Genomic DNA, 21209 nt, shown 5'->3' with positions numbered 1-21209 from the left:
TTTCCAATCCACTGTCTGACGTCTAAAGACATTTTGATTTAAGGCTGTACAGCTCTGATGTTGGAAGATGTCCGTCGGGGTTCTCTTACTGTATATTGCCAGCCTCTCTGCTGTCGGAGCCTATCCAATGTGTCACCTCATGCAGTACTGGCTTTAGCCAGCATATAGCGCCATTGTATAACAGCAGAAACAGAGTAAGTCCCCTAGGAAAACCAGGATACAAATTGGATTGAAAAGGGTTAAGCTCCTGCACGAATATGTTAAAGGGGCTGTCGCAGCTCAGCTGAGATAAGAAACCAACAACTATTTTCCCAACCACCTTATTGGGTGTTACGGAAACAGCTGAGGTTGTAGCCTTATGCTCTTTCGGTAATTCCCTTTGAAGTGAATGGGAGTTATGGAAACGCTGTAGCACAGCATACTACACGGTCTCCGTAGCTCCTATGTTATAGAAACAGCATAATGTGCTGTGCTATGGCGTTTCCGTAACTCCCATTCACTTCAGTGAGAGTTATGGAAATAGCGTAAGGCTGCCGTGTTCCATAACACCAGACTAGATGGTTGGGAAACCAGCCGCGGGTTAGTCATCTTGTCCAGGAAACGTTGAGATGAGAATACCCCCTTACGGAATTGACTAGATAGCAATTCCCATTATATGTATTTATGATCAATACTATACACTGCTAAAGATCATTTGAGGTTATTTTTTATTGGCTGTTCCATGAATGATAATGAGTCTATCCTAAAGTTGTCCATATGCCTTCAATAGTTGGCAGTCAAATGATAGCTATTTTTCTGATTCCCTTCAAAATGCAACTGCTCAGTTTTACATGGAAACACAGGAGAAAGCTGCAGTCAGACAGCTCTGACTTCGGTTTATCTCCGGAGGGGAGGGGGATAATTAAAGAATCAGTCATCATCTGTCAGGAAAAGGCAGGAGTAATTCTCACACATATATAAGAGTCTTCCAATCCCTCTGAATTTGTGTATAAATAGCTTTATGATGACCTTAACGCCCATTTACATGGAGCGATGATTGCTCAAACGACAGTTTGAGTGACAGCTTTGAGCGATCATTTTGTTACTCAGCTAATAGCAATTTAGTGTACAAATGAAGCATTTAGCTGAACGCAGTTAATAGCCCCGAGGGCTCTTATCTGCTTTCAGTTCCTTTGCTTTCCAACGGGAAACAATGCTATCAGTACTCCCTGTGGAGAACTCTTGATATGGCTGAAGGACGATTTTTAGGTTGGCCTGAACTTAACGATCAGCTAGCAGTGCATAAAAAGTGCACGATGGCCGCGTGTTTAGACATAACAATGATCGCTCAAACGATTGCTTTTTTGCCGTTTTTAAGTGATCATCGCTCCGTGTAAATGGGCCTTTAACAACCACCCACTAAGGGGCTTTATACAACTGCGCTCTTTTCTGAAACTTTAACATCGGGGACTAAAGAAACCTTAGTTTAGTTTAGGTTAGTGCAACTGTGGGATGTAGAGGGCTGACAGAGAGAGGGGGCTTTCCCTGTCACCGATCAGACCCCCGTAATGCCGCGGAATTTCTGTGTGGAATGTCTCCGCTCTACAATTCCGCGGCTCCTAATCCTGGGATTAGCCAGCAAAGTGGACAAGATTTTGCAAAAATCTTGTCCACATGCTGCAGCCAATCCTTTGCAGCCAAGCCACACTGAAAACGGACATGCCACGTGGAAAACAAAGATGTGGCATAGCAATTCCTTTTTCATTTCCACAGCAACCTCTCTTTTCTCTATGGGGAGAGATGGCCGCAGCAGAGATGCAGGCGGCGAAGCTGCGCTTATCCCGCGGAAGTTTCACGGTTTTTCAGTGCAGTCAAGCCACGAGATTTCCGTGGGATTTCCGTCCCGTGAGAACCCAGCCTTGTAAAAATATGTAAAAAAAAAAGTGGTTTCGCTGCATTCGCAATGACCTAGAGAAAAAAATTAGTACATTATTTAACCCACAGATTACACGTCATGAAAACATTTCAAAAAAAGGGCGAAAATTAGTTAATTTTGCCTATCTCATCTTACAGAAAAGGAAATAGTAAGTGATCAACACATTGCATGGATCAACAAATGGTCCCATTAAAAAGTGCAACTCATTCTGCAAAAATAGAATTCTTACACAGCAAAAAAAGTAAGGGGTCTTTGAATGTAGAGATAAACAAATATATATATTTTTTTTTTTTCTTTAAAGTGTGAAAAAGTTGCAAGATAAGAAAAACTATATAAATTTGGTATTGACATAATCATACTGGCCTGCAGAATTAATTAAACATTTATTCTGCACAGTGGATGCTGTTAAAAATAATAAAAAAAACATGCCAGAAAGCAGATTTTGTTCATCTTGGCTCTAGAAAAAAATGGAATAAAAAAGCAATGAAAATGTTACATGTTCCCAAAAATTGGATAAATGAAGACCCGAAAAAAACAAGCGCCCATAGAGCTCTGTCAATGGAAAAATAAAAACATTATGGCTCTTTGAATGTGGCAACACAAAAGCAAATCTTTATTTTTGTGTATAAAAATAGCAAAACATATTAAAAAAAAAGACTGTATAAACTTCATATCATGCTGACCCAGAGAAGAATGTTATCACATGATTTATTTAGCAGACTGGATGTCATAAAAATGAAATTTAAAAAAAACTAGCAGAATTTTTTTCCCCCCCAATCCACCAAAAATAAATTAATAAAAGTTATACAGTACATTATATGTACTGAAATATGAGGCTATTAAAAAACTACAATCTGTCCCATAAAAAACAAGCCCTCATAATGGCTATGTGGGCGGAGAAATTAAATAGTTATGGCTCCTGGAATGCAATGATGAACAAAACTGAAATATTAGTTGGTCATTAAGGCGCAAAAACCGGCTTCACCACTAAGGGGTTAATACTCATGACCTAAATGCAATTCCAAAATTTATTCCAAAATTCGGCCTACAATACCTACTAGGGGTCGGAGCAAAAACTGTTCAGGAATAGAAGGGAGATGGTTGTAAGAGGATTTATGAGGAGCCGGAGGACCTTTTAATTGACAAGGTGATGTCAGAATAGCAGCTCCATCAAAGCAAACATGTTACTGACAATGGGTGTTGTCAGACAGGTCTAGTACCTTCAGTCCCAGAAACCAATGCCAGGAAAAACTTGGAATACAAATAGCCGAGTTCTCCAGAAAAAGCCTGCAGATGGTGGTTTCACTAACGAGATATATCTACAAGGTATTTTTTTCCTCTGGCTAAAATGAATATATAATACCAGTAGTGGAGCCGCTGGTTGCTTCATTGTATTTGGTGCAGCCTCTGAATAATTTACAATTAAGCATAAAAAAAACTGTTGAGAACTTCAAACCAGCGAATCATACAAGCAAATTGTTCATTCATCCTGCAAAGAACATTCACAATGTTTGCCAAGAAGTGCTGAAAATCCTGAGGATAATTTAGGTGTAGGGAACAAGAGGACAGAGATTAAATTATACATGTCCACATCTGTAAGATCTGACTTGCTGTAAAATATTGGAACATGCAATGTCGCTTTCACATAGAAAAGAGGATATGGTTCAGTGGAAGTTTGTAAATTTAGTTTAGAATAGAGTGACCTCTGACCTCTAACTTTTCTCAGGTTCTATATACCTGAGCACAGGGATGTGGTAAAGTGGGTGGAGACATACAAGTGTGTCCATCCTTACATTGACCTGAATTTTGTTAAAGGGGTTTTCCGAACAAATACCATTGATGACCTTTACTCAAGATAGGTCAACGATAGTTGATCCCCGGAGAACCGCGACTCGGGATCCCTGGCGATCAGCTGATCTAGTGGCTTGCTGTCAGTGCATTTTGGGCGAAAACCTCGTCATTGGCGTGGAGCAGAAAGTCTCAGAAGCAATTTGACTACCATTGAGATTTATGGAAGTGAAGTCGTCTCCGAGATTTCCTGCTCTGACTCCAGTAACAATATTTGACCCTGCTACACTGACTACAGGCCGGACTATTAGCTGATTGCCAGGGATCCGAGCGGCAGTTCCCCGCAATCAACTGTTGATGACCTAGCCTGAGGATAGTCATCGATAGAATTTGGCTGGAAAACTCCTTTAAGGACTCTAATTTCTCCTGCAATAAAAGATACATTTTCGTGCTATCCAGTAAAAAATGTAAAAGTTATACATATTTTTTTTAACATGGGAGCCTATGATTACAGCTTTCTGCCAAATAGCATTTGTCAGTCGTATGCATTTTTTTCCTTCATCTCGCACCTCACAGCTTATGATATGCTGAGTTAATGGACAAATTAAGGAAAAGACACCTCTGTAGTAGTCACCTGGTGAGTGAAGGGTCACAAAAACCCTTCTGCCCCACAAAAAGACACCTATATAACTAGAAATGAGCGCGTATCGTCCTTACCGAGTATCTGCCTGCTCGCCCACAAAGATTCGGATGCCGGCGGGGGGTGAGCGCTGTGTTGCGGGAGTGAGCAGGAGGGAGCGGGGGGGGGGGGGAGAGAGATCTCCCCAACACCGCCCCCCACTGGCACCCGAATCTTTGCAGGCGAGCAGGCAGGTACTCGAAAATGACGATACTCGCTCGAGTATCCGTCCTTACTGAGAACGCTCGCTCATCTCTAATTATAACTAAGCACATGGTAGTTGGGGGGACAATTGTAGAATCTGTATTAGCTTCACATTATGCTTCTGCCTCAGGCCGATCTCACGCGACCAGATTTGAATTGTGGACTATCCACAGTAAAACGTGTACACTGAAAGGCTGGTAATTTAGAATTTTCCTTCACATTCGTGGGCACGAATTGCGTATTCCGCAAGCGGTAGAAAAATCGCAATATACTTTATTTTACAGCAGATTCTGTACAGACGGCCTCTATTGATGTTAATGGAGGCATGCGACCCACAGCCTATACACGATTAACATTGCATATGGGCTGTGGGTACCCACATCATCGCCTAGGAACTGTGCAGGAAATACAAACAAAAAATAAAACCTGCGTGCTTTTGCACAGTTGCCGTACGCTGGGTCACCGGCTGGGCTCACAGCCGGAATCCACTGCGGGTCTCTTGCATGTGCAATCCGACCTGGTTGTGTGAGCTCAGCCTTAGCCTGCAGAAACATTTTTTAATAAAGAAGTACTTAAGGCAAACTCAAAAATTTCCGTGTGATGGAAGATGATCACTATATGTCTCTGACCCCTAAGTCAAATTCATAAGGGTTTAGGAAACCTGAGATCTAGACTGCTTTTTGAAGGGCCCTCACACTGCTTTACGTATCTTTGTGTCTGCCTCTGGTTTTACAGTAGCGCTGCCATGCGGACAAAAAGCTCCTTTATTCCTCTGTTAACTGTACAATATGGAGAGCCGTAGTCTTCTAGACCATTGTTTTTCAACTCCATTTCTCCAGTACGTACCCCCAACAGGTCATACGTGACCTTTTAGCGGTACTTGAAGACTGAAGTTGAGAAACACAAGGTATTGTTGGAAGGTTCCTTTAAAGGAGTTGTTACAGTAAAGACATTGATGGCATGTTGATAGGATATATCACCTGCGTAAAGGTCAATAGGGGTTTGAACACTGACTTCTGCCATTCACAAGAAAAAATAACAGGTATTAAGAGGAAGCACAAAAAGCTTAATCGAACCGAAAGTAGATAAAGTGGTATTGTGTGTTAACGGCGCCACTACCACTTTGTTCTAGCAATCAGTGAAGATTCCGTTGGTCCCATTGCTAAGGCCCATTTACACGGAAAGATGATCGCTCAAAATTCGTTCAAAAGATAACTTGAACGACAGTTTTGAGCGATCATTTTGCATAAACTACTAAGTAGCTGCTCAGCTATTTAGTAGCTTATTAGCGTGCAATGAAGCCTTTCGCTGAATGCAGATAACAGCTGGAAGTCTTTTCTGCATTCAGCTCCATTGTTCTCGAGCAGGATAGCAGCTGAAAGAATACTATTATCGCTTTCCCACAGAGAACTCAGCGTGCGGTCTTATCAGACCGCACGATTATTTGCAAGTTGGCTTGAAGTCTGCGATAAACGAACAGTGCACGATGGCCGCCCGTTTAGACAGTGATTATTACTCAAAAGATGGCTTTTCAACAAATTTTGAGCGATAATTGTTGTCTAAATGGACCTTTAGGGACCCTTAGCAAAGACCTATTAACTGGATGGACACCTTGGATAAATATTTGTACGTAAATTTTATGTACAGATTAGTTTTGATGAAACAATGCTTAAACTATTATGAGAGAATTATATGCACTGGGTTGGTAAGAGTCTGGCTATTCCCCAAGGACACTTATTTTACCCTCTGGTGGATCTTCATGTTTTTTTACATTTTTAAATTTTTTTAAAATCATCTTTTATTGGAAATTTTGTATAGGAACACATATCACATTTTACATAAGAGTGCAACAAAGGTACATTGACTGTTCCTTGAATCTCCCAATTAGCACTCAGTGGCGAAATAATATACACAAAACCCGTGTACACTCTTAAGTGAGGCCCAGAAAATCAGTCTTGGGTCTTGATTGAGACACGGCAAAATAGAAGATCATCAGAACCATTTAACCTACAACAATAAAATAAAAGAAGAAAAAATAGAATCAAGTAATAGTAAAAAGGAAAGAAAGGGAGCAGAGAAAAAAGGAGGGAAAGTATAAAAGGGGAAAGGGGGGGGGGATATAGCTCCTTTATAACCCAAAACAGATCACTCTGTTACAATATAAGGTAAACTTATTGTCCCCCTCCATTCAAAGCTTGGGCAGTCATTTGGGCTTTACCAGATCCTTCCTCAACAATCTCCAGGGGTCCCTGATGTGTAAGAACTTCTCATGCGTTCCTCTTGCCCAGCTGGTGCGCTCTTCCAGGTTGTACCTAAGGACAACCCTTTCTATCCATTGATCTAACGTAGGAGGGAGTTTTTGCATTCAAAGGCGTGGTATGAGGGACTTAGCCGCATCTAATAATCTAATAAGAAAGCCACCAACTTATGTTTTTGAGGGTAGAAATGTGTAGATAGAAATACCTCCATAGAAATACCATTTCTGGGGTAATTTTCAGATTGTGTGAGGTCAACTTTTGCAGCACCGCTTCGACTACCTGCCAGAATTGAACCGCCAGCGGACACTCCCACCAGATATGGATATATGAGCCAATACCGTCATTGCACTTTCAGCGTCTGTTGTGAAAGGCAAGTTTGTGGTCAAACAACCACTGGGGTGTTCTCTACCACCTCACCAGTAGCTTATAATGACTCCCTTGAGCCATTATACAAGGGGAGTTTCCGAATATCACGGGTTTTTTTAAACCCAATTATGCAATTTTATAATTCTCCAAAGGACATTTTAAAAAATTAAAGCGTAGCATATTTAATTTTCAATAGGCATAACAATTTTTAGCTAAGCAAATGTTTAATTGTTGATTTATATTTCATCTCCAATTTCTTCTGCCACCAGCTTTTAAAAATTTTGCTTAAAAACAAACCCGGCAGACCTGAAAACACACGAGAATTTTTTTGTTCCTTCTAAAAACAATGATAAAAGAGCATCCAAGTATTGAAGGCACTTTTGCCACAGGGAAAATATTTTCTTCATATTGTGACTTTAGTTGTTCTTTAATTACATAGAAAACAACTTTCTATCCTTCCTTTGAAATTGCTCAGAACAATCGATATTAGTCCATCCTTGAAATGATAACCTTGACTACTTCCAAATGCTAACAGTTAAAACTAAAAGAAAAAGGAATAAAACAAAAAAAGGACAAAAATAAATAAAAGTTGGCTGAGCTTGAAATGCCTTAAACTACTGTACAGTATCCTTCAACACAGAAGGATAAACTGAGAAGATCAACTGGCATCAAGAGGCCTCTTTTTCCAGGCGTTTCTTCTTCATCTGGTAACTTTTACATCTGCGTCACGCCCCCCCCAACCCTACTGTGAGTTCTAGAACATGGAATAAAATTATCCCCTAAAAGGAGTAATGGATTGAATCATAGACATCTATAAAACATCCTCTTATACGTAAAGCTAAAGTTTCAGTTTTCAAGAGCGCGGCTGATGTTGGAAGTGTTGTATGTTGACATCATAGATTTTCGACTCTTTGAAGTTGTCAAGCTTTTAGAGATGTGCACTGTAAAGCCACTGGAGGCTCAGTCAGACATCAAAGACAGCGGAATGTTCTCCAGTTGTTGTATAGAAATGTTGTCATATTTTATTCCATTTGATTTTTATTAGTATCACAGGTCATTTTGATGAATTAATAAGATGCACGGTTATGTAATGAAAACAAGGAATGTGTAGAAGGAGATTGAGATTGTAATTGGAACACTTAGAGGCTTTGTTACTTCACGTAGAATGCGTACCTTTCATTGCTGTTAGGGGAGTAGCTAATAGTATCATTACAGAGTCTGGTTTTTACAGAATAACACATCCTGTGGCATGTCGTCTCCTGATTAGATCTGAGACATGTTAATAAAAATGTAATACACTATAAAAATAGATAAAAAAAGATCGAAAAAATGTTAATAAAGAAAAAAACACCACAATTAATTAGATACTTATTCTTTGTGTTCTGTTATCTAGTCTGGCTTTGCAAAATACATTTTACAACTTTGTGTTTCTTGATTAAAAACAAAAAGTACATTAAAACTAATAAGTGAACATTGATTCTCTCGTGAGAGCGACACCTGTTAGGCTGGGTTACCACGGACAGAAATCTCGCAGCTTGACCACACCGAAAAGCAACGAGATTTCCATGGGAGAGACACAGGTTTTGGAGCGGTTCGGATGACGGCATTCCGTTGTGGCTTTCTCTCCCCATAGAGAGGAGTGAGGTAGCAACGGGAAAAAAAAAAGAATTGACATGCTGCGGCTGTCAATTCCGCGCCGCATCGCTGGTTCCACCTGTCTTTCCCACGATGGATTGGCCACCCCGTGTGGGCAATATTTTTGGAAAATCTCGTCCACATGGCTGGCTAATCCCAGGATTAGGAGCCACAGGCGGATTGGCCGCACAGAAATTCCGCACTGAATTTCCGTGACAAATCCGTCCTGTGTGAAGCCAGCTTTAAGGGGTGAGATATATATCAGGAAGCAAATAAACAGTCACACAGGAGCACTGGTCCGTCAGTGAATGGATGCGGAGTGCGCTGGAGATCTCTTCTGGCCACCCAACTCCATTCACGAATGGCTATTTTCACTGAGAAAGAACTCGCTCACTAGTCGCTTTATCAGTGCCCCGATGAATTCCATGTTTACACAGGGCAACTGTTGGTGAAAATTACAGAGACAATTGTCTGGTCTCCACCAAGTATTGTGCAGGGGTACCATTAATTAGAATAGGACGCATAGATGATACTCGCTGGGCATTGGACGATTACCTCTACAACTGTCCCACTCAGGATGTTACTATTCTCCACATCGGATGCCAAATCAATTGCAGCTTTTTCTGTTCATCCCGCCTCCAAAAAAGTATAAAAGTGTCTTATGTAACACCAAAATATTACTAATGAAATAGAAAAAAACACAACCTAAAAAACTGCCATTTTCTTTTCCTCCAAAAAATGTAATAAGAAAAAGTTTCAATACATCATATGTACCCCAAAATAATTATTTTCAAAAATAAACCCTCCCTAACAAACCCACATATGGCAATGTAAACAGCAAAATAAAAAAAAAGTTTGGGCTTTCAGAACACAGTTATGCAAAATGTTACTTTACATTTAACTAGTAGGGAGGGGTGTGACAGACTGAATTTAAGGCCCATTTACATGGAGTGATGATCGCTCAAACGACACTTTGAGTGACAGCTTTGAGCGATTATTTTGCATAAACTATTAGGTAGATACTCAGCTACTTAACAGCTTATTAGTGTGCAAATGAAGCCTTAGCTGAAAGCAGTTAATGGCCGGAGGGCTCTTATCTGCTTTCAGATCCTTTGTTCTCTAATGGGAAACAATGCTATCAGCACTACCTGTGGAGAACTACTGATAAGGCCGAAGGATGATTTTTAGGTTGGCCTGAATTTAATGATCAGCTAGCAGTGCACGAAAAGTGCACAATGTCCGCGCGTTTAGACGCAACGATGATCGCTCCAACGATCGCTTTTTGGTTTGTTTTTTTTTAACGATCATTGCACCGTGTAAATGGGCCGTAAGCTTTAAATTGTGAGAGGGAGGGGCACCAAAACGGGAAGCCTAGTTTCATCTCTGAAAACTTATATAGTGTATATATAGTCTTGGTATAGAATATCAGGACCAGAATTGTAAATGTTCTTGGTCATAACTCCAAATTGTCATTTTCTTTTAGCCACATAGGTATAGCCTGCTCAGTTATAATAGGCCAGATAATAAGACATTGGTGTATTACTAAATGATGATATTGTATTACAGGGCGTGTCACTGACCAAAGATTGAAGACACATCTTACACTACCGGCTCCCAGGTCTCGTGTTATTACTGCACATGATGGACGAAGCAGCTTTCATGGCGGAAGTTTGTTTTCAAGTCGAAGTGTTGATAGTAAGTGCCACCCAGCAAAATAATATACATACACCTGTAGAGCATGCATAATATGTGGAAATATCTAGATTTCCATAGACATTCCATGGACACTGATGGTCTACAAATGAGCATTGCTATACAGAGTTACACCACCTTTGCTGCTCTGCCTGTATAAGTGTCAGAATGCCAGAAGTAAAGTGAACACTATAAGCCAAGAAGAGCTTCATAAGCAGGGCATGCTATATTGAATGGAGGCACATGTCCATCCATTTCAGCCTATTTTTCCATATTGTTGATCCAGATGGAGGCTAAAAAAATCCCCAATGAAGTAGAAGCCAATGTTCCCCATTTAACCCCTTGAGTGGCACGCCCGGAAAATTTCCGGGACGAGCTCCACTGCTCATAGCATCATAGCCCGGAAGATTTCCGGGCTATGTATCACTATGGGAGCTGCAGAGCACAATGCCACAAGCTGTGACAGTGTGCTCTGCCTGCACAGACCCACAGAGAACAAAGCAAGGGCTTTGAAAAACCAGCAGAAGATATTGCCGATATGTCGGCAATCTCCTGCTTTGTTTACAGGTTGCCATAGAGACCATCGGCTTGTCAGAAGCAAGCCGATGGTCTCTGTGGCAGGGAGAGCTGGTTGTTAGCTGTCAGAGGACAGCTAGGTACTAGCTCTTACAGCAGAGATCAGAGAAAACCTCTGATCTCTGCTGTGTTAACCCCTTACATGCTGCAGTCTATGTGACTGCAGCATGTAAAGGGCTGTCACTGCAGCATGTAAAGGGCTGTCACCATCGGACCCCCGGAATGTGATCAGGGGTCCTGATGGGTCCCTGTGGAAGTCCCCTAAAGGGACAAAAAAAATAAAATAAAATATAAAAAAAAAAAAAAAAAGTAAAAAAATTATAAAAAAAATTATAAAAACACTTGTCTCCCTTTACTTTGTAAAAAATCAAAAATACAATCACACATGTGGTATCCATGCGTCGTAATGACCCAGAGAAGGATGTTAATGCATTATTTAACCCCTTAATGACATGGCCCTTTTTTTTCTTTTTTCCCCCATTTTTTTTTTCCTCCCCCCTGTTTAAAAAATCACAACTTATCCCGCAAAAAACAAGCCCTTATACAGCCATGTCAATGGAAAAATGAAAAAGTTATGGCTCTTGAGACGCAACTGCAAAATTAGTTGAAATTCAATGATTAGACCATTTTAAAAAACCTGCCCTGGTGGGCACGACAGGGTGGTAGGAAACCTGCCACTCAAGGGGTTAAGGGGGGAAAATGCCTTCCTGATTCCTATTTGGCAATCAGAATAACCCCTGGATCAACAACCCTTCTGAAGTAATCAGTAACTATAACATATAATCTTGTTACACTCAAGAAAGATGTCCAGGCCCCTCTTGTACTCTTTTATCGAGTTCACCATCACTACAACCTCAGGCAGAGAGTTCCATAGTCTCACTGCACTTACAGTAAAGAACCCCCTTCTATGTCCGTGTAGAAACCTTCTTTCTTCTAGACTTAGTGGGCTCCTCTGGGTACAAATAGGTGATGGGAAAGATCTCTGCAACATCCCTTGATATACATAGTTAACTTCCCTGGGTGTTGTAGTCCATTATGGGAGGACACTGTATTGCAATGGCCGGAACTTCAGAGACCATTTGACCCTTTGCAAACTGTAATCATGGCATCTAAACAGACAGATACGAGACTCTCCATTTCACCCCATTACACCCCACTCTCCTTCCCCCTCCTCACCCCCCTTCCCGCCTTCCCACCTTCCCACTACACACCACTCCCCCCTCCCTTCCCCCCACATACACACGGCCATGGGATACCAGTGATTTGTCATGTCAGCTAGTGACCTAAAAATGCTACCCGTATTGGCACACATGGTGGCCCTTGCCAGGCCTATCGATAGCACTGACAGACATAATCCAATGCAATAGAGAGGTGTTGCAGTATATTACTCGATCACATATTCAGTTTCCATAACAGGACTAAATAATAAAACATGCAAAAAACTTTAACGATAAAGATCATTGGTATCATTCACATCTGTAACTCTAAACTATTAAAATATAACTTTGTTCACCCTGCACATTGTAAAAGAAATAGTAATTCTAGAATTGCAGTTATTGTCACTCCATTCACACAGTACTTGTCCCCCCCCCCCAAAAAAAAGTGGAATAAAAAGTGATCATAAAGTTGTTCATACCAAAAAATAGTGCCAATAAAAATCGCTGATCATCCTGCAGAAAAGCAAGTCCACACACAGCCGCATCAGCGAGACAGTAGAAAAAGTCATCTGTCTCAGAATAAGGTGTCACAAAGCAAATTTGAGTTTTTAAAGTTTTTTTTATGTTAAAAGTAGTTAAACATAAAATTGTACTGATCTGCAGTTTAACCCCTTAACGACCAGCCCATAGTGTTTTTACGTCCTCCCGAAGTGGGCTTTATTCTCTGAGGACATTAAAACACGTCTCCTGCAGAGAATAAAGCCCCTCGGGCTGTGGACATGACAGCTGTCATCCCGGGCTGCAGGGACCCCCCCGGCATTGCGATCGGCGCTATCCAATCGCAAAAAAGTAAATAAAAGTTGAAAAAAAGTTACATATTCAGCTGCCCTGATAGATCGGATCAATCGGGGCAGCTGAAATTACTCACCGAGGTCCGCCGCACTGCTCCCCGCTCTCCCGATGCTCTGGGTCCCGTAGCCGTCCTTCTGCGCATGCGCGCCAGGCGGCATTACGTCAGCCGCATGCGCAGAAGGCCCGGCGGCGCGGGAAATTTAAAATCTCCTGGCTCCCGGCTAACGGCGATCGCGGAAAAGTAAACAAAGATGTTAAAAAAAGGAAAGTTTCACCTCCCGGATCCATGAGGGGAGGTGAAAATACTCACCCCGCTTCCTCCATGTCTTCCGGTCGGTCTCCGGACCCCCGCTGGCTTCTGCGATGTGCTGATGTGGCGCGCATGCGCAGAAGGCCGGCGAGCCCGGCAAATTCAAAATCTCCCTGCACCCGGCTGTCACAGTTAGCCGAGTGCAGGGAGATATGACTGGGGACCGCTGTATGCGGTTTCCAGTCATATGCTCACCGTTATCCATTGGATAACAGTGATCATATAAAGTTAAAAAGTAAAAAAAAAAAAAAAAAAAGTTAAGTTTATAAAGTTAAAGTTTCATCTCCCCTTACGGATCGTATCCGTAAGGGCGGATGAAATTACGTACCCAAGGTCCCCGGATTTGTTCCCTGATGGGATGTTCATCCGCGGACCTTACCCCAGCTTCGGCGCATGCGCCCGTCAGCATGATGGCGGACGCATGCGCAAAAGTAAAATATTGACCAAGAAATTTAAAATCTCCTTGCTCCTGGCTACCAAAGGTAGCCAAGAGCCTGGAGATGTCACGGGGAGCCGCGGTATGCGGTTACTGGTCACGTGATCGCCGTTATCCAATGCATAATGGCGATCACGTAAAAGTTCTTTAAAAAGTGGAAGTTTCATCTCCCGTCACCGATGCGAGGCTTCCGCATTTGAATCCAGATGCGATTATCCTCCATGGACCCTTCCAGCTGCTGCGCATGCGCCCGCCGGCAAAAAGCCAGACACATGCGCAGGAGTCGGGGAGCCCAGGAAATTTTAAATCTCCTTGCTCCCAGCGACCAACGGTTGCTGAGTGCTTGGAGCAGTGACCGGCGGCCTCGTTGAGCGGTCCCCGGTCACGTGATAAATTAGCGATATAACATTAGGCCGGTTACGCATGGCCGGAGAGGAATTATGGGTTCTGCATGCGCTTGATCAGCGGTAATCCACGGATCAATCGCATACATTGGATTACACAATTCCCCCCAATTAGTGGGTCGGAATTACGTAATCCACTCGCAGAAACAGAACACGGCATGCTATATTTTACCGCGGATATCCGCGACCTAGAGCCCATTGTGCTCTATGACCGCGGATATACCCGCAGCCCATATGTAAACACATTGTGTATGGGCTGCGGGTACCCGGGTCATCTCTAAGCGATGGAACGGGAAATATAAACAAAAAAAACGCCTGTGTGAGTAGGCAGTTATGCGCAGTACATTACGCGGCCGTATGCAGGGTCACAGCCGGGCTCACAGATGGGATCCGCTGCGGGCCTCCGCAAGCAGATTCCACCTACGGCCGTGTGAGCCCGGTGTTATTCAGACCGCTACCTGTAATCCATAATTTACAAGAAGCCCCTGGAACGCTCGCCTTCATGCAGTTCCAGGAGCACCTTGTTGAGCGCCTTCTGTGTGAGACCGCTGCACCGTAGCAAGATTACAAAGCCTCACAGAGCGCCACTTTTTACACCCCATACCTGCCGCTGAGGTTACGAAATACCCCCCAAAAAGCATGACAGGAGGGGGGATACATGGTTTTCTTGCCCCATGTGCCCAACCCAACCAGCCTCCGTAATTACCCGTCTTCAGACATAAAACGCAGTTTATATTATTACCTTTATCTAATATTTAGGGAATGCCAAAAAATGGGGATGGCGGGGGATTATTTTTAGGAAGTCATTTTTTTTTCCATAAAAGTGGGCAATGGGGCCTGGAATTTATTCCGTTGTGCCCTGAAATCCAACGGGTGCTCCTTCCATTATAGGCCTAGCCATGTTTCCTTTAAGTAGATTAGGGCCACAATGGGTATGTTTCTGAACACGGGACAAACGGGGGTATCCATTTTGGGGTGAAAGTCTTCATTCCTATGTACACTGTACAAAAAAAAAACAGTTTTTAAATTGACAAAAGTGCCAAAAAAATGAAAATCATAATTTTTTCCTTCTGCTTTGCTTAGATTCATTCAAATACTGTGTGGTCAAAATACGCAGTACACCCCTAAATGAATTCGTTAAGGGGTCTAGTTTTCAAAATGGGGTCATTTGTGGGGGTTCTCTATTGTTTTGGCCGCTCAGTGGCTCTACAAGTGGGCAATGGGGCCTGGAATTTATTCCATTGTACCCTGAAATCTAACAGGTGCTCCTTCCATTATAGGGCTAGCCATGTTTTCTTTAAGTAGATTAGGGCCACAATGGGTATGTTTCTGAACACAGGACAAACGGGGGTATCCATTTTGGGGTGAACGTCTTCATTCCTATGTACACTGGACAAAAAAAACTGTTTTTAAATTGACACAATTGCCAAAAAAATGAAAACCGTTATTTTTTTCCTTCGGCTTGGCTTAGATTCATTCAAAAACTGTGAAGGCCAAAAAGTCATCATACCCCTAGATAAATTCGTTAAGGGGTCTACTTTTCAAAATGGGGTCACTTGTGGGGGTTCTCTATTGTTTTGGTCACTCAATGGCTCTACAAGTGTGCAATAGGGCCTAAATCTCCTTCAAGCAAAATTTCTGTTCCGAAAGCCACCGGTTGCTCCTTTCATTTTGGGCCCCATTATGCATCCAGACATACGATTAGGGCCACAATGGGTATGTTTCTGAGCACAGGACAAACAGGGGTATCCATTTTGGGGTGCAAGTCTTCATTCATATATGTGCTGTACAAAAAAAACTGCTTTTAAAATGACTGAATTACCAAAAAAAATGAAAATCGTAATTTTTTTTCCTTCGGCTTGGCTTAGATTCATTTAAAAACTGTGAAGTCAAAAAAGTCATCGTACCCCTAGATAAATTCGTTAAGGGGTCTACTTTTCAAAATGGGGTCACTTGTGGGGGTTGTCCATCGTTTTGGTCACTCAATGGCTCTATAAGTGTGCAATAGGGCCTAACTCTCCTTCAAGCAAAATTTCTGTTCCGAAAGCCACCGGTTGCTCCTTTCATTTTGGGCCCCATTGTGCATACAGACGTAATACTAGGGCCACAATGGGTATGTTTCTGAGCACGGGACAAACAGACTTATCCATTCAGGGGTGCAAATCCTCATTTTCATGTGTACTATAGAAAAAATTCCTGTCTTTAAAATGACATATTTGCAAAAATATGAAATTTTAGTTTTTCTCTTCTAAATTGCATTGACTCCTAAAAAAAACTGTGGGGTTAAAACACTCATGACACCCCTCAGTGAATACGTTAAGGGGTGTAGGTTATAAAATGGGGTCATTTGTGGGGGTATCTATCATTTTGATTCCTATGAGCCTTTCCAATCTTGGCTTGGTGTAGGAAAACAAAGTGTTCCTCAAAATGCTGAAAAGTAATGTTAAATTTGTACATCTCCTAAATGGTTAAAAAAAAACGAAAGTTTCTCCAATGTGCGCCCAAAATAAAGTAAACGGATGGAAATATATATCTTAGCAAAAATTTCTATATTATGTTTGCACATATTTGAGATATTGCAGTTGGAAATGTGAAAAAATGACGATTTTTTTTCCAAATTTTCCCAATTTTGGCGCTTTTAATAAATAAACACAAATTCTATCGGTCTTTTTTTTCTGCCTAAATGAAGTACAACATGTGGCGAAAAAAACAATGTCAGAATCGCTTGGATATGCAAAACCTTTCTGGTGTTTTTCCATGCTAAATTGACACGTGTCAGATTTGCAAAATTTGGCCTGGTCATTAAGGCGCAAACAGGCTTGGTCACTAAGGGGTTAAAGTGAACATGTCATTTTTACTAGTCAGTGAGCGCTCTAAAAATGAAACTCAAAAAGCAATCTTAAAAATTGTGCAATTTCAGTTTTTTCATTCCAGCGCACACAAAGCAGCAGAAAAATAAAAAGTAATGGCGGGGATGAAAAAGCCAAAATTTTGCCTTTATTCAATTCATTTTGTTCTCTGTTTTTTATCCTAATACAAAACACCAAATCTCCTGCATACAGTTGTGGGTAAATGGATAACATTTTACAGTGTGCAGCCACCATTAAGGGCACATTCACACGACCGTGATCTTGGCACATATCTCTCTGTGTACCATGCAGCCTGAGCCCCTTACTTTTGTATGGGCATAGTATGCAATGCTGTCCATATACAATGCATTGCGTATGGGCAGCGATTTATACGCAAACCTGCTCTAAAACATAGCGGGGAATTTTTTTTTTTTTAAAACCCTCACATTGCATATGACTGTGTGCATGTGATACGTGGTCATGCGCACTACACTTGCTGCCATACGCAGTCTCTGCTGCAACATCTGCAGCTAGGGATGAGCGAGTATACTCGCTAAGGCACTACTCGTTCGAGTAATGTGCCTTAGCCGAGTATCTCCCTGCTCGTCCCTGAAGATTCGGGAGCCGCCGCAGCTGACAGGTGAGTTGCGGCGGGGAGCAGGGGAAAGCGGGCGGGAGAGAGAGATCTCCCCTCTGTTCCTCCCTGCTCTTCCCCGCAGCTCCCCGCGCCGGCCCCCGAATCTTTAGGGATGAGCAGGGAGATACTCGGCTAAGGCACATTACTCGAGCGAGTAGTGCCTTAGCGAGTACACTCACTCATCCCTACCTGCAGCGTATTACGCATACGGTCATGTGAATGAGGCCTTAGGGGAAACGTGCTGCATGCTATCTATACAGTATCCTACCGAAAGTAATTGGACAACTGAAAGAGTCATAAGTATTTATTTCTATGTATTAATACTTAATGGGCTGCCTTTAGCCCTAATGACATCAGATACTCTCCGTGGCATACTTTCTATTAATATCTGATAAACTAAAACTGGTATTTCCCTCTATTCATCCTGTAAGCGTCTGGCGAATTCTCTCAGAGATGATGGACACTGCTCATATTTCCTGACCCAACATTCCAATTCGTCCCAAAGATGTTCAATAGGTTTCAGGTCAGGACTCTATGCAGCCGGTCCGGTCGTGGACAATCCATGTGCACAAATCAACATAAAACAGCATTAGATTTGTGATAAGGTGCGTTGTCTTGTTAGTAGTATTACTCATTCCTAGAGTTTTGTCACATTGTCAGCAGCACAGTATTGTCTAGAATGTCAAGGTACACCTCCATGTTCATAGTTTTTATAGCCACTATAACCATTGGACCAAGACCATGCCTCGTAAAACATCCTCATCATACTTAACTGTTGCCACAGCACACACAGTCAAAGGGCATTCCCCAGGCCTCCTTCACACCCAGGTATGTCCATCTGATTTGAAAATGGAGTAGTGTTATTCATAGAAGGAAGACGTGACAGCATTCAGGGTGCAAAATTCAAAAGTCTTTAGTCCTCTAAGGACATAATAGTAACAACGTTTTGACCAGAAGGTCTTTGTAGAGCACCATTGTAGGCAGGCCGAAGCATCTTCCTTGAGGGAACTCACCATTTGCAGGCTGAATGGAGGGAAATACCAGCTAAAGTGTATCAGACGTTAATGGAAATTATGCCATGGAGAGTGTGCAATATCATTTGGGCCAAAGGATTATCATATGTAAATAAATACTAATTTTGTTTGCGTAAGTGTCCAATTACTTGTCCAATTACTTTACCAATTAACTGGTAAAATAGTGTATAATGAATGTAATAGGTGACTGGACACTGCCAGAATTGTATCATACAATTTCTATATTTTATGCAGGTATCTTAAAGCTCTGGATCAGAAAAACCAAACTATGACCACTATAAAGATATTAATAGTACAGATTATTAAACTTCTATACCGTGAACTGAATGCCCCAATCATTGGTAGTTAGTAATACAGTTCAACAGCACTAATAAAAAAGTAACTGTACTTTTTCTGGATAGCAAATCATGGAATATCCAACATCTTAATCACAGCAAGAGGTGTAAATACTTTCTGCAATAACGAAATTAACCATTATTTAAAGGACAGCAAGCACAATAGGACAATCAAGCTTAATTACTCATACTTCAGGATCCTGTCACCCACACACAATAAGGCATACCTTGTACTATGGCTATTCCTAAAAGTACACATTGCAGAAGTCACCTCGAGCTCAATTATGTCTAATGGTGAGCCATTGTCAGATTTAGGCCTGTAATCATTTCGCTGAAAACCCCTTTCATATGTCTCTGACAGGGAAAAATATCTCCCAAGCACAGAAGTTGGCTGACCTAGACAGTGAGCTGGCAGCAATGCTGTACAGCCGAATGAAAGAGGTAAGCATTGCGTACCAGCAGCCAAACAGCGAGACGGATGCCATTCAAAGGCGTAAAATGGAAAGGATGATGGCAGTCAGACAGGTCGAGTCACAAGAGGACCCTAAAATGAGAAAATCACTCCTTATGGTAGGTACAAATCATCATCATCATCCTATCTAGAGATTTAGTATTTGTTTCCAAGCTGTAGCCAAAGCTATAACTAGCCCATCCCCATAATTGCCAATGATGTCTCATGGCGCCTTAACACTATATATTACATCATTAGTGTAGTCTCATAATGGGCTGAAGGTTCATGTGTCCAACTGCAAGACTATCGAAGACCCCTACTGTGCATTTCAGGACTAATTTAATCCTGTCTAAAGAGTAGAAGTGCTTGAGTCCAGAAGAGCACTATGATGCAGTGGAACGTGAGCATTTCAAGGGATGGGACTCCACAACACATGTGGTGGAGGGATGCATGAATATTTGTGTCCAACTGTAGCACCAAGACTCAGAGTCTCATTTTGTTCAGCCCATAGTGAGGATGTGACCTGTAAGGGGTGCACATATAACTTCATCCTCTTTTAGGAACAATCTGGGAAAACCAGTACTCTAAGTTGTGCCTAATAAAGAACTAATCCACGTCACTCATATGTATCCCTCCACCAGACTTACTCAACGCCGTCTTCTACTTGATTGGCAAGTACAACGGGGACCATGGAAAAGTACCCCGGCACCACACTCTTCTGAAAGCTGTCCAAAAGAAAAATTGCCTTTGTTGCCCATAGAAAGCAATCACAGGGCAGCTTTTATTTTACCTCAGCAGTATAAGAAATGAAAGCTGCGTTATGATTGGCTGCTATGGGCAACAAAGACAGATTTTCTTTTAGGCAGCTTTCACAGAAGTGTGGTGCCAGAAGGTAGGGGGGTTATTTTCACTGGCCTACCCAGTATATTTGACATTTGTTAAATGAACCGTTTTTTTTGCTTTTGTATCAATGTACCGCGCACAATAATGAACTATTGTTTATGACAAACACTACGTGGAAAGTTTAATGATAACTCATTATTGTACAGTACTGTATTTCACTGCGGACGTATACTCCTTCTACATAGCCATCCACCGGCTTCGTTCTTCATCCAGTATAGTTCAGAGCCTGAGGATGCGAGGCACTAGTAGCTCATACAGCGTTTGTCGAGGCAACATCATCCTATAGAGGAGCCCCATGTTTTTCTAATTTATTTTAGTTTAATCACAGCTTCTAGCATCACTGTATTAATGCATAAAAATCTCCACACCCTTACTACACCTCGGGGGCCATCAAGGTCTTGGCCAATTGTGATTGCTGCTCTTGTATTTCCTATAGCCCACCAACTGATTTTACCTTTGGCTTCCACATGTGACAGGGCATAGTATTGCCAATTTCTGCTTAGACAGTTGCCCTGTAATTAGTAATTCATTTTTGGATTTTCTTCCCAAAGGTTTTCTGCCCTTATAAGTCAATTTCATATACTTTTCTGTGACCCTCCAATAATCCAGAATATCTGATAATTTGGCACCTACCAGGTCCCACTGATGCTGGGTTAATAGAATTTTACTATATTTTTACACCTTCTCTGTAATAAAACAGCATTTTTTTTTGTCAACCACTTTTGACC

The 21209-nt window shown here is 41.9% G+C and overlaps 1 protein-coding gene across 3 annotated transcripts in view; it reads left to right on the top strand.

Moving 5' to 3' along the window:
- NPHP4 (nephrocystin 4) overlaps positions 1-21209 on the top strand; it is a 288934-nt gene that overhangs the window by 229260 nt on the left and 38465 nt on the right. For all 3 annotated transcript variants that reach the window (XM_066607298.1, XM_066607299.1, XM_066607300.1), the window contains 2 exons: positions 10412-10540; positions 19489-19697. In XM_066607298.1, the coding sequence (XP_066463395.1) occupies positions 10412-10540; positions 19489-19697 (338 nt within the window). The remainder of the gene's footprint in view (positions 1-10411; positions 10541-19488; positions 19698-21209) is intronic.

Source organism: Eleutherodactylus coqui, chromosome 6, assembly GCF_035609145.1.
Source record: "Eleutherodactylus coqui strain aEleCoq1 chromosome 6, aEleCoq1.hap1, whole genome shotgun sequence".
Taxonomy (NCBI): domain Eukaryota; kingdom Metazoa; phylum Chordata; class Amphibia; order Anura; family Eleutherodactylidae; genus Eleutherodactylus; species Eleutherodactylus coqui.
Note: the sequence above shows the minus strand (reverse complement) of the source record. Positions and strands in the feature narration are given on the sequence as shown.